Source organism: Oncorhynchus tshawytscha, linkage group LG02 (assembly GCF_018296145.1).
Source record: "Oncorhynchus tshawytscha isolate Ot180627B linkage group LG02, Otsh_v2.0, whole genome shotgun sequence".
Lineage (NCBI taxonomy): Eukaryota > Metazoa > Chordata > Actinopteri > Salmoniformes > Salmonidae > Oncorhynchus > Oncorhynchus tshawytscha.
Window position 1 is genome coordinate 44,945,808 of NC_056430.1, and position 14,166 is coordinate 44,959,973.

At 42.4% G+C, this 14,166-nt stretch overlaps 1 protein-coding gene across 2 annotated transcripts; it reads left to right on the forward strand.

Annotated features, from left to right (window-relative positions):
* The first annotated feature begins 751 nt into the window (after positions 1-751).
* LOC112244812 (differentially expressed in FDCP 6 homolog) lies at positions 752-13,771 on the forward strand. 2 transcript variants are annotated; one of them, XM_024412607.2, is made up of 12 exons: positions 752-917; positions 5,922-6,062; positions 6,162-6,344; positions 6,498-6,725; positions 6,862-7,008; positions 7,268-7,376; positions 7,528-7,715; positions 7,894-8,001; positions 9,595-9,761; positions 11,986-12,184; positions 12,698-12,789; positions 12,946-13,771. In XM_024412607.2, the coding sequence occupies exons 1-11, from the start codon at positions 822-824 to the stop codon at positions 12,776-12,778; spliced, it is 1,647 nt and encodes a 548-aa protein (XP_024268375.1). In that variant the 5' UTR covers positions 752-821; the 3' UTR covers positions 12,779-12,789; positions 12,946-13,771. The 2 variants fall into 2 exon arrangements, with proteins under 2 accessions (XP_024268375.1, XP_024268374.1); XM_024412606.2 differs by having other exon boundaries at positions 753-917; positions 12,698-12,785.
* The last annotated feature ends 395 nt before the right edge of the window (positions 13,772-14,166 follow it).

Genomic DNA, 14,166 nt, shown 5'->3' on the forward strand with positions numbered 1-14,166 from the left:
ATTTCATGAAGCTCCCGACAAACAGTTATTGTGCTGACGTTGCTTCCAGAGGCACTTTGGAACTCGGTAGTGAGTGTTGCAACGATTTTTACATGCTTCAGCACTCGGTGGTCCCGTTCTGTGAGCTTGTGTGACCTACCACTTTGCGGCTGAGCCGTTTTGGCTGTTATACGTTTCCATTCACAATAACAGCACTTACAGTTGACCAGGGAAGCTCTAGCAGGGCATAAATTTGACGAACTGACTTGTCGGAAAGCTGGCATCCTATGATGGTGCCACAGTGAGAGTCACTGAGCTCTTCAGTATGGCCATTCTACTGCCAATGTTTGTCTATGGAGATTGCATGGCTGTGTGCTTGATTTGATACAACTGTCAGCAACGGGTGTAGCTGAAATAGCCGAATCCACTCATTTGAAGGGGTGTCCACACACTTTATATATGTATAATGTAGAACAGTAAACAAGTGTTTTTGCATCATACCTGTGGTATATTGTCTGATATATACACGGCTGAAATTCTGTTTCAATCAATCAGCATCCAGGGAGTAACGTCGTACAACCATGAGGCAATCCATGACCAAAACTCCTTGATTTATAATTTCAAATATTCCCCACACTGTGGCAATTGGTGACCCTTAAGGTTTTCCCATTTGCTACAGATAGGTGGTATCAGTGAGCTTCAGGGCAGCCATTTAGCAAAGAGCAGGATGTGGGGGTTTACTGAGACACACACAGGTCTGTGTGCCACACACACACACACACACACACACACAAACACACACAGAAATGCAGTAAAATAAGCAGAGCTGAGCGGAGGCAGTCATGGAGTTGCGAGCTGAACTGCTAAAGTCCATCTGGTATGCTTTCACTTCTCTGGATGTGGAGAAGAGCGGGAAGGTGTCCAAATCTCAGCTAAAGGTGAGAGGTCAGGGGTCAAGTAAGGGGTCAGCATAGGGGTCAAAGAGCTGGGAGGATTGCAAGGATTTGCTTCAGTGTGTCTCGCTGCCTTTCCAATGTGTTGGTTTGTGTGTTATTGACGTTTTTACCCTTAATTATTTTTGTTTGTTATCTTTTCCTTGTTTGAGGAAAATTCTGTTGTTTATATCACTGTTATCAACACACAAAAAAATGTTTTATTTATTGATCTAGTTAGGTCAACCGAATTAGATGAGACACTATTTTCAAGGTCTAATCTCTTTCCTGTTAGCTAAATGTTTTCTTTCACTTCCCACTGAGAAAAAACTGGTTGAATCAACATTGTTTCCACTTCATTTCAACCGAAACATTAAATGTGATGATGTGGAGTCAACCTTTTTACGTCATTTTGTATTTATTTATTTAAAAGAAAAATCTAAATCCAATGACATGGTGGAATGTTTGGTTGATTTCACATTGAATTCATGTTAGTTGACAACTAAACCAAATGTAAATTAAAACTAGATGTTGAACTGACACTTGTGTCCAGTGGGTTGGTGTGTTTGTGTGTGATCTTTCCTGTAGCATGAGCTTCACAGCACTGATTGATTTCTTACATAATGTTATTGCTTGACCAAACCCCTTGTGTTGACATTTGATTCTCTTTTTTTTAACCTTTGTCCTCCCTCCCCAAATCTAGAATAACAAACACATGACTCTAACTGGGCTAATTCCTGGGATTATGTATGGGCCAGACTACCGCTGGAATGGAGAGGCACTAATCAGTAATCTGCTATGGTGATAGGCCTATCTCTATGTTCAGAGGCAGACCCTCTCTGAGCCCCATCATGCATCTGGGTGGCTGGTGGTATGTTATAGCTCTGGTGTTTGGGTGTATTGGTGGCTGCTGAATTGTCGTGTGTTATGGGTCAGTGATGCTGTGTTGTGTTGCGTTGTGTGTGAGATCAGCCATTGTGACATGTTTAATCCCAGTCACACTGAGGAGCTCGGACTCTAAATCCCAGCTGTTGCTATGACGATGTTGTCAAAGAGGCCCTGTGTCTGCCTACTTCCATCTTTCTGCTGTCCAGTCTCTTCCTCTGTCTGTCTGTCTCTCTCTCGCTTATCTTACTGTCTCCCTGTCTCTTTCTGTATCCCCACTGGGCACAGACATCAATTCAATGTCTATTGGGGTGGCAGGGTAGACTAGTGGTTAGAGTGTTGGACTAGTAACTGGAAGGTTGCAAGTTCAAACTCCTGAGCTGACAAGGTACAAATCTGTTGTTCTGCCCCTGAACAGGCAGTTAACCCACGGTTCCTAGGCTGTCATTGAAAATAAGAATTAGTTCTTAACTGACTTGTCTAGTTAAATAAAGGTCAAATAAATATTCAAAATTGGTTCAACCTAATTTCATTAAAATGATGTGGGTCTCCCTTTCTTCCCACCCCTCTCTCATAACCTGTGCATACTGTTGATGAGTTGTACTGTACTTGTAGGTCCACAGTAACAGTCAGATTGCAATTTACTGGGGGGGTCCTAAATAGTTCAGGGTTGTCAAATGTTTTGCTTTGGGGAGGGTTGTGTGTTTTTTGGGGGGAATAGTGAATGTTTTCCTTGGTTTAGATGACATTTTTTTGCAGGTTTTACTATATAATTTCTTCCATCCTAGCCACATTTCCTCATCTTCTGGCATGCACTTCCTCTATATCATGGGGTTTTGGTACTTCCCTTATGCACTACACTTTTCCGTATGCTAACTTATACTATACCACAGGTCAGTATAGTCTACCAGTCTAACGGTCTATCCTGCCCATAATGCACCATTCGTAGTGACAATAGTTGTAGGTGGATCGTTTGTCCAGATCTGCAATAGGCTAACTAGCGATCATACCACACATAAATGCATTCAAATTTGTATACATTAAGAAAGAGCAGCAAAGACATGAGACACACAACTCAAAAATCTCCCCTATCGATCTTGTTTAGGGACAATAAAATTATCCTACCTAGACTAGTTTACAACACCACAATGCAATGAATAATTGCATTACTGTTTTCAAGTGAATACAACATTCCAGCCTGGTTTAGGCTGCAGTGAAAAAGTCATTTAAATAACAGCTCAAAAGCCCTGTAATTTGAATGTTTCATTCCATTTGGATCAGTTGTGGGTCTACTCTCCACTGTTTAGAAGGTCTAGAAAGGCACAGTAGCTGGCCAGTCTGGCTGCATTTCTGATACTGATTGCAGAACATTCTCCAAAGACATCCATTATAATAATGTGGCCACATACTCTCCCGGCAGGCCCAGTTATTCAGGAAAGCCAAACACAAGCTCTGCCTCTTCTCCAATCTAAACGACTATACCTCGCACACCTAGAACATACCGCTTCAATGAGGCATAAATATTTATTGTTGAACTTTTTAAACAATTTACCTTTTATATGCGGCAAAGTAGCCTACATGTTTGATACAAAGAAAAATCACCACATCATGGGAAAGCATGCAGTTTATACAGGGTGGTGAAAGTGCACATGATGAGCTTGATGCTCCTTTCAATAAATATCTAAGGTCTTATTCTGGTGATATGATGATCAATGCTTGGCTGCCATTTGACAAATAAAAATTATCTTGCACTTTTGTACATAATTATCTCATTATGTAGCAGGCTATACCTGCACTGTATCTGCAAGCTGTTGGCCAGAGCGCACCTGCCAATACAATACCAGAGTCACCTGCCAATACAATACCAGAGTCATCTGCCAATACAATACCAGAGTCACCTGCCAATACAATACCAGAGTGCCCCTGCCAATACAATACCAGAGGGCACCTGCCAATACAATACCAGAGTGCCCCTGCCAATACAATACCAGAGGGCACCTGCCAATACAATACCAGAGAGCACCTGCCAATACAATACCAGAGGGCACCTGCCAATACAATACCAGAGAGCACCTGCCAATACAATACCAGAGGACACCTGCCAATACAATACCAGAGAGCATCTGCCAATACAATACCAGAGGGCACCTGCTAATACAATACCAGAGTGCACCTGCCAATACAATACCAGAAGGCACCTGCCAATACAATACCTGAGGGCATCTGCCAATACAATACCAGAGTCACCTGCCAATACAATACCCGAGCGCACCTGCCAATACAATACTAGAGGGCACCTGCCAATACAATACCAGAGGGCACCCACCTGCTAATACAATACCAGAGGGCACCAGCCAATACAATACCAGAGCGCACCTGCCAATACAATACCAGAGGGCACCTGCCAATACAATACCAGAGCGCACCTGCCAATACCAGAGCGGGCACATTCACTATACCTACGCATCAATTTTTGTGACAAAATCAGTATGCAAAATCAGTATGCAATGGACAACACAACTCTGACGGGAAAATGCTCCAGGGTCTCCCTTAGTTGGTAATTGCCGGCATTTGGTGAATGAAAAAAATGAAATGCCAATGAATAAAATTGTAGCAGTCCAAATTTACATAGCCTACACCCTGAATTCGCACTTCAGCGCCATTCTCTCACGCCTTGCGGTACTTTACAGTACATTTTAATTCAGTAGAGTAGAGTACAGTATGGTACAGTCACGTTTTATCAGTAATCAAAGCCGGTCCGGACTGAACCAAATCTGAACCAATTAAAGACGTCTATGTTTAGGCCTAGTATAGAGAAGAGCGTAATTGCAGACCGCAATTAGTGGCGTTTTCTGATATGGGCATTTCTTGATGTGAAGTTACACCCATTGATGCTCACCATTGGTCCATGGCCATTTCTTTCGCGTCCGGGACAACAGTTGTTGACAATTGTGTCATTGTAGGTAAACCTAACCCTACACCTTTTCCTAACCTTAACCTCATTCACCTAACCTGCCATGTTAATTATCCTAACCTGCTACATTAGTTTTCCTAACCTGCTATGTAAACAAATCATCTGTGTCGAGACACCATCAGTCTCATAGCACCGGAACTGACCAATGGCAGGTATCAATGGACTGACCAATGGCAGGCACCAATGGGCGGTTCCTGATATCAGCAAACACTCACATCAAGAAACACTCCGAATTGCAGTCTGCAGTTACACCATATTGCTAATGTGCCTTGGACGTTGAATTCCAGACCAGTCCAGACTGTAACAAATCTGAACCAAACATAGACATCTATGATTGGTTCAGATTTGGACTGATCCAGATCAAATATCGAAGTCAGTTGACGTTGAAATCAAGGCTGGTATGGAAGGCACCAAAAACAAATACCAAAAAAGATATCCGGTCCGGACAACACCAAAAAAGACATCCAAAATAAGTCATCGTCGGTCCATGCTTAGTGGGTCTTGTTGCGTAACCTATACACTGTGTTAATGAGTTGTACGTGTTGTCTTATAACCTATACACTGTGTTGATGAGTTGTACGTGTTGTCTCATAACCTATACACTGTGTTGATGAGTTGTACGTGTTGTTTCATAACCTATACATGTGTTAATGAGCTGTACATGTTGTCTCATAACCTATACACTGTGTTAATGAGTTGTAAGTGTTGTCTCATAACCTATACACTGTGTTGGAGTTGTAGGTGTTGTCTTATAACCTATACACTGTGTTGATGAGTTGTAGGTGTTGTCTCATAATCTATACACTGTGTTAATGAGTTGTAGGTGTTGTCTCCTAACCTATACACTGTGTTGATGAGTTGTATGTGTTGTCTCATAACCTATACACTGTGTTGATGAGTTGTAGGTGTTGTCTCATAACCTATACACTGTGTTGATGAGTTGTAGGTGTTGTCTCATAACCTATACACTGTGTTGATGAGTTGTATGTGTTGTCTCATAATCTATACACTGTGTTGATGAGTTGTAGGTGTTGTCTCATAATCTATACACTGTGTTGATGAGTTATAGGTGTTGTGTCATAACCTATACACTGTGTTGAAGAGTTGTAGGTGCTGTCTCCTAACCTATACACTGTGTTGATGAGTTGTAGGTGTTGTCTCATAACCTATACACTGCGCTGAACATCCCACACGACCCTGTGGCTCTAGAGGACCACTTCAGCGATGATGATGATGGGCCGGTGTCCAACCAGGGGTACATGCCCTACCTCAACAAATTCATACTGGACAAGGTACTGTATACACATGCTGACACACACACACACACACACACACACACACACACACACACACACACACACACACTTGGCATCCTCTCTTTCTGACCCCAGGTGGTTGAGGGCACGTTTGCTAAGGAGAACGTAGATGAGTTCTGCTGGACTCTCTGTGCCAAAAAGAACTACCGGCCTAAAAATGGCGTGGACGTTCTGCCTGATAAAGATGCCTTCCATCTTTGGTGCCTCTTCAACTTCCTGTCTGAAGACAATTATCCACTGGTCCTGATCCCAGAGGAGGTGAGTTCTCAGCCCTGGACGGTACCTCCTTTCTTCCCTCTTTTCATGAAAATGTCTTGCAATAATATCAACGGGAGATTTGGGTGAAACTTCTGTCTCAAGTTAGGATTTGTCCCATGATGTGCTCTATTCATTCCCTATGGTAACTCGCAGGTGGAATATCTCCTGAAGAAGATCTGCATAGCCATGAGTGTGGAGTTGAGCTGTGTGGACATGGAAGACTTCATCTCCCAGGAGGCTGTGCAGCAGAGCGGCATCACAGTGTGGGCCTTCCTGGACTTTGTCAACACCGGGAGGCTGACCAGTGGGATGGTGAAGGAATCCGTTACGATGGCGATAGACGAGGTCTACCAGGAGATAGCAGGCAATATCATAAAACAGGTGCTTTTAAACAAGAGAATATATAGACATCTTTGTGTTAATATGCATGTAATATAAATGTAATCCACGTGTAATATGGCATTTATATAATTAGGCATGTGTAACTTTGTGTGGCCGTATGTATCTGTCCTTATAGGGGTATTTGTGGAAGAAGGGCCACTTGCGGAGGAACTGGAATGAGCGCTGGTTCTCTCTCCAGCCCAGCACTCTGCATTACTATGTCAGTGAGGACCGCAAGGAGTGTAAAGGCTGCATCGAGCTGAGCCACAACTGCTGTGTGGAGGTACACAACACTGGGTTAGGGGTTATGTAGAATGGAGGAAGGTAAGTACCGGGGGTAGGCCTACACTAAATCCTCTGGCATGGGATGCCAATGTGGGCAGAGCTGGGATGAGGGATTTGTTCAGAGAAGACGTCGATAGGGTAACATACTTGAATGAATATGAACCACCCCATTATTTTTTATCAATACAAAATGTTGTGTGTGGATGATGCTGTTTGTTATGGTGGTTATGTTCTCACCACTGTGGTTGCGTTGACAGGTGCTGCCAGAGAAGGAGGGGAAGAGGTGTATGTTCTGTGTCAAGACGCTCACTAAGACCTACGAGATGAGCGCCCCCGACACCAAGCAGAGACAGGAGTGGACCACAGGTCAGAGATCATACAGTACAGTACACACTGGGCTTTTAAAGCCTGGAGAAAATAGCCATTTCACACCCTGATAAAGGCAAAAGCCACAATGTGTCCTCTGGCTTGATTTATGATGATGCTTCAGGCTACTTACTGTATGTTGTCATTGTAGCGATCCAGACAGCCATCCGTCTGTGTGTGGAGGGGAAGAAATCCCTGCATAAGGACCTGAAGCTGCGACGCAGGGAGCAAAGGGAGGAGAGGGAGAGGAGACACACCGCCAAGGAGGAGGAGCTCCAAAGTCTGCGCCTTCTCCAGTGGGAGAGGGAGAGCAAGTTGGCTGAGCTGGAGCTACTACAGGTGTGTGTGGCTGAGAGAGAAAGACAGAGAGACAGAGAGACAGAGAGACAGAGAGAGAGAGAGAGAGACAGACAGAGACAGAGAGGCGGAGAGAGAGAGATGACTACAACGAAAACTGAACTTTGAATAGCAATGTGATCACAATCACTGTTGTTATATTTGTATAATCTGTGTGCAGGATGCGCAAAAGCAGGCCCAGACAGCTCTGCTGCAGGAGGAGCAGAAGAGGATACAACATGTGGAGCTGCAGAGAACCCTGCAGGAGCAGCTACAGCAGGCTGAGGAGGTGAGAGGGATAGAGAGGAAGAGTATAGCGGGGAGTTGAGGAGGAGGTGAGCTGATCAGGGTAAGGAAAGAAGGTGGATGTAAGAGGAAGGAGAATTATAATTTTTACTAGGATCCCCATTAGATGATGCTATAATGTCAGCTAATCGTCCTGGGGTCCAACACAGAAACACAATTCCACGGTAACAGAGTGATGCTGAGACTCAGATTTCTCCCTTTAAAATGTGTGCCAAACAAAAAACAATGATTGCTAAGTTAAACAAACCATAAAACGCTATGCACAAGGACTATATTTATCAATGTCCACAGAAAATCTTACAAAAATACATGTACTTGAAGAACAGTGCAGGTGCATAGTTTCGTAACAGAATGACAGTTTGTGCTGTTGGTGCTGTCATTCTTCACCAAACTGAGTTATTTTATTGTTTTCTTGAAGGCGGATTTAGTTTTTACCTGAGAAATGTGATTTGGTAAAGAATTCCATGTAGTGATGGCTCCGTATTACTGTAGATTTTAGGATATTTATCCCTGGTCTGGGGGTTATCAGTTGTCCTGAACTAGCCTGTCTGGTTTGGTGGTTATGTTTGTTCCTAGTATACACTAATTGGTCAGAAATAAACGTTGGTTTGTTTAGAAATATCACATTCCTAAAGAAAATCAAAAGACTGGATAATAATTTGTGTTCAACGGGAAGCCATGAGAGATGATGGCGCAATCGGTTGACATTCGTACGGGTAGGTCAATGAAGAGCTAATCTTGCAGCCTTTTTTTGAGCGAGTTGGAGCATTTTAAGATATTTTTTTGCTGCAGATGACAATATGACTGGACAGTACTATAGGTCTGACAGAACCTCAGAACATTTATTGTTATAGCAATGCCTTTACCCATTTTAATTACAATCTTGTCTATATGTTCAGACCATGACAGAGCTGTGTCCAATGTGACACTTTTTTAACTTGGTCAACAGACAACCCATCCATTGACAAGTTTAATTGAGGGTCACCAATACCAAATACAATAAATGTTGTTTTAGAAATATTCAACACCAATTTCTGATTGTTAACCCCCTAAGACACCGTTCTTAGTTCTTTGCTCAATACATCTGTTAGTTCATTATATGCTGATGCAGTGCTATACATTGTAGAGTCATCAGCATACATAACCACTCTTGCTTTATTCATTCCTGATGGTAAATCATTAGTCAAGATAGAGTAGAGTAGTGGGCCTAGGCAACTGCCTTGAGGAACACCACAGTGTAAATCTTTACAGTGCAAAAAGCTACCATTGAAGAAAACTTTTTGCCTTCCCCTGGAAAGGTAGCTTTCCATCCAGGATAAAGCGCCAGAAATAAAACCATAACATAACTTTACCTAGCAACATTTTATGATCAATTACATCAAAAGCAGCACTAAAGTCTAACAGCACTGCACCCACTAGAGGAGAGGAGGCTGGGAGAAGGATAGGAAGAAGGAACTCAAGGAAAGTTGAGGAGGAGGAAAGTATGAGGGGTGAGACAATGAGGAGAAGGACCCAACTCTATAGATCTTTACGGGTCTAATTGTGGCTTTGTCCTGGTGTGTTTGTTGTGGGTCAGGCACGGGCCAGCATTCAGGCAGAAATGGCCCTCAAGGATGTAGAGACGGAGCGTCAGAGGAGGAGAATAAGGGAGCTGGAGGTGATGCAGCTCCGCCTGGAGGAGGCCCTGCATCAGGAGATGAGAGCTAGACAAGACGAGGAGGTCTACTTCCTCGCACAGGCCAGGTAACACACACACACACACATACATATACAGTATATACAGCATATATACACACACACACACACACACACACACACACACACGTATATACAGTGCCTTCAGAAAGTATTCACACCCATTTACTTTTTCTATATTTTGTTGTGCTACAGCCTGAATTTAAAATGGATTCAATTAAAATTTTGTGTCACTGGCTTACACAAAATACCCCATAATGTCAAAGTGGAATTATGTTTTTATAAACTTTTACAAATGAATTCAAAATGAAAAGCTGAAATGTCTTGAGTTAAAAAGTAGTCAACCCTTTTGTTATTGTAAGCATAAATAAGTTCAGGAGTAAGAAGTCACATAACGAGTTGCAAGGGACAGAGTGAGAAAATCCCAATACTGATTAAAGAAATTACTGAAGTTGATATGCAGCCATCGTCAATGGTAGAGGATGTCAACTTCAATGGGCCCCTAAACACAAGGCACGTCTAGAAACAAGATGCCATGTCGAAAAACCTTGACTGCATGGATGGAGATATTGTACAATGATTTCTCTGCAAGCACAAAGCTTGAGCTGTCAAACAACAGTATGTGGGGTAAGAACATATTATTGGACGTCTATGAACACGCTGTCATGACTGCGGTAGAATGGACTGCATTGCCCGTTAGCGGTCATATCTGAATTGTGAATTCACGTAATTGTATGATTTTTTGTTATCATTTCAATGCTAAATGTCAGTTTTAAACGTAAATACTTTCCTTTCATTTGTCACATCCCTGCAATGATCCAAATCTCATTGATTCGTTCATCATATCAAACAAATCATACCGAATCATTCAAACTAAAATCTACAAACTAGATACAGTGCCTTTAAAGTATTCACACCCCTTGACTTTTTCAGCGTTTGATTGTTTTACAGCCTGAATTTGTAAAGGAATAAACTGAGCATTTTTGACACTGGCCGACACACAATACCACATAATGTCTGGAATTATATATTTAGAAATTTGGGGAAATTAATAAAACTATTTCACCATGCCTTGCAATAAGGACTAAAGTAAAATTGAAAAAGAATGTATGTCTTGAATACAAAATGTGAACACTCATCCCTGTGCAGTCTCTGTCACAAGGAAATCATCATTAGTAAAGATCATTAGTAAAGATTGAAAAAATATGGGCCTAAACAGCTGCCCTGGGGAATACCAATACAAATCAAATAAATAAATAAGGGGGAGTAGAAATTATGCAAACAATTAATTTTATAGAACCCAAAACCTATCCGCACTATTAAATCTTATCCTGTCACGTCCTGACCATAGAGAGTCCTTATTTTCTATGATAGAGTAGGTCAGGGCCTGACTGGGGGGTTAGTCTAGTTTATTATTTCTATGTGGGGTTGTAGGTTTGTTTTTCTATGATGTGGATTGTGTATGATTCCCAATTAGAGGCAGCTGGTCATCGTTGTCTCTAATAGGGGATCATATTTAAGTAGCATTTTTCCACCTGTGCTTATGGGATATTGTTTTGAGTTAGTGCACGTAGCATCTCTGTAGTCACTGTTCATTGTTAGTTTATTGTTAATTTGTTTTTGTCTTTGCCAAGTTTCAATTTATTCATTAAATTATGTGGAACTCAACATCTGCTGCGCCTTGGTCCGATATCTATTCCAGTGAACGTGACATATCCCTATCTGCAATATTAAAGCTTATATTAACCTGAAGTGATTTGGCTGAACTTCTGTTTAGCCAAATGCATGGCACCCTCAGTCAAGCGAGTACACACACACACACACACACACACATACATATGATGCTGTTGTCCTCCACAGATCACAACGGTTTTTGTTAGTAGACGTGTTTACTCTCAGAGAGACACCAACGATTTCCTGTCATCTCTGTGCGGTACTTGTGGTTTGTCTACTTACTCAGGAACTGAACATCTTAGGGCGTAATGTCTTTTCATGTTTACTTTTTCCATAACCCTGCTCTCTGATTGGTCCTTCCATTATGACATTGTCATAACTGTGCTCTTTGATTTGTCCCTTCATTATGACATTGTCACAACTGTCACAAAAAGAAGCTATAGAATACACAATAAGTTAGGGCATTCCTATTCTGTAACTGTAACATTATTGCCATAGGTCCAGCCGATTATTTTTAGAGCTCCAACAAGGGTCAGTGTGCTATTGTGACTTAGAACCCTGCGTGGTGGTGGCTCTCCTTCTCTCTCTTCATCCCAAGGCTGCTGGTAGAGGAGGAGGAGAAGATGAAGGCGCTGCTGGCCCTCCAGGAGGAACAGGAGCAGTACATCCTGAAGACCCAGAGAGAGAAGCAGGAGCTCAGGCAAGAGATGGTAACCAAGTCCCAGGCTTTGGAGGAGGCCCAACACCAACTGGAGAAAGTTCGGGCCAGCAGGCACAGAATGGACCAGGACATTGCAGTGAGTGCAACAAAATCAGTATCGAACCCAGATCTTCTGCTAAATGTATAGTATATCAGGGAACCACTGTCCAGACAACTACAGCTACTCGACAGCTACTCATCAAGCAATCATAGTCCGCTTAACCACCTCTGCTGCACACACATATCTGTGTGAACGTGCATATGTGTGGGTGTTGAATGTACCGAAACAAGCCACAGGACGGAAAGACAAGGTTCATGGTCTTAGAGGTCAGTGTAGATAGTTATGCTGTACTTTCCCCCACTCAGGTCCCATGAAGTCTATTTAGTAATTGCTGTATGTGTGTCAGTGTGGACCCTGTGTTTTATATCATGCTTCTTCTTATCTGAGAGTAATAAACATCTCAAAAGGAAGCACAGTGGCCTCTGGATCCTGTATAAACTACAGAAATGTATTCTCTAACTGCCCTCTCTCATTCTCTTCTCCTTCACTTCCTTTCTCATTCTCTTCCCCTCCATCTCTCACCCCGTCCCTCTCCATGGTCTCACTCAGGCTGCTCAAAGGAAGCTGCGACATGCCAGCACCAGCGTCAAACACTGGAACATCCAGCTGAACAGACTGACACATCCTTAATGGACTGGTAGGTGAGATTAGGGGTGAGGGAAGTGTTCTAGTGCGTAAAGCTACGTTTGAACAGGTGCCTGTGTGAACCTCCTTGTCCTTGTCCCTGCATTTTGTTCTCTTTCTCTTTCTCTACTCTCTCGCTCTCTCAAATTCTTTCCTCCCCCTCCCTCTCCCAGAGAGAAGACCCTCTCTTGGAAGCTCAGGGGTCCCAGTTGTGTCTGTGCCCTCCCTACGAGACCCGGGCCTACGCCTGTACCATCAGAGGAACGAAAGAGAGAAGAAGTGAGGAGAGAGTGAACATCAGTGGAAGAGAGGAGATGTGTCTGTATCAAGCCTCCAATGAGGACATGGACTGTGCCTGAAGCCTAAGATCCCCAAGCTAAGAATGTTAATGTAAATACATACCACTGGGGTTGTACTAGGGAGGCAGGTAGCCTAGCAGTTAAAAGCGTTGGGCCAGAAACCGAAAGGTTGCTGGTACAAATCCCCAGACTGACTAGGTAAGAAATCTGCTGATGTGCCCTTGAGTAAGATACTCTGCATAAGAGTGTCAGCTATATGATTAAAATCAAAATGTACAATCAGATCATTTGATATCACTTTCTGTTTACTTAAGGGATGTGTTTTTTGCGTGACGGATATCTTTATGTTCTGTGAGTGTTTTCCCCTTTCTTTTCTCTCTTTCCCTGACCTTAGAGAGTTATTATGATGGTAGGAATATTAGCAAAATAATGCTAATAATGCTTGGTGCCTTCATGGGAGGAGAGTTTTCAAATTTAAACCATCAATATGTTTATTCTGTTTTAATTGTAATTATAAACAAAAACTCTGCAACTGGACAAAACTTAGCAGTTGTCAATCAATTGATAAGTTTTATGTTTATAATTAAACAAACTGAGTCTAAATAACTCCACAGGACAACTTGGATGACGACGCTATTTTATATCTTCTCCTGAACTGGCGGAAGAGTTTGAAATGGAAATAAACGCTTTACGATTGTTACATCCTGTGGTTGCGACTTCCTTCGACTTCTCTTGAAGCAGTCTGCTTTTATACACATCCTACACCAAACTATGCTGCTGACATGTAAAACTTTGCTAAATCTGTCCTCAACCTCTGCAGAAAACATGGTTAAGATAGACACCTAGTGGCAATATGGTTGACAATACTGGCAATAAAGCCAAATGGAAAGGTGAACAGAGTACCAGTATAATAGAAGAGAATACTTGAATATCTCATAGGAAAATGTGTATTTCAATAAGCTACAGGCATACAGACAGACCAACAGCCATCACATCAGATAACAAATATCAGGTGATGAATAGATAAATCACCAATCCAATTAAATCATGATTCTTATCAAGAATGTGGAATAGGGAGAGAAGAAAACCCTGTGG

Excerpts from the sequence above, each read along its gene's own strand:
- LOC112244812 (XM_024412607.2), top strand. The coding sequence starts at position 822 with ATGGAGTTGCGAGCTGAACTGCTAAAGTCCATCTGGTATGCTTTCACT. Across the intron at positions 6,726-6,861 it reads CAGGCAATATCATAAAACAG|GGGTATTTGTGGAAGAAGGG; the intron begins GTGCTTTTAAAC and ends CTGTCCTTATAG. Across the intron at positions 12,185-12,697 it reads GAATGGACCAGGACATTGCA|GCTGCTCAAAGGAAGCTGCG; the intron begins GTGAGTGCAACA and ends GGTCTCACTCAG.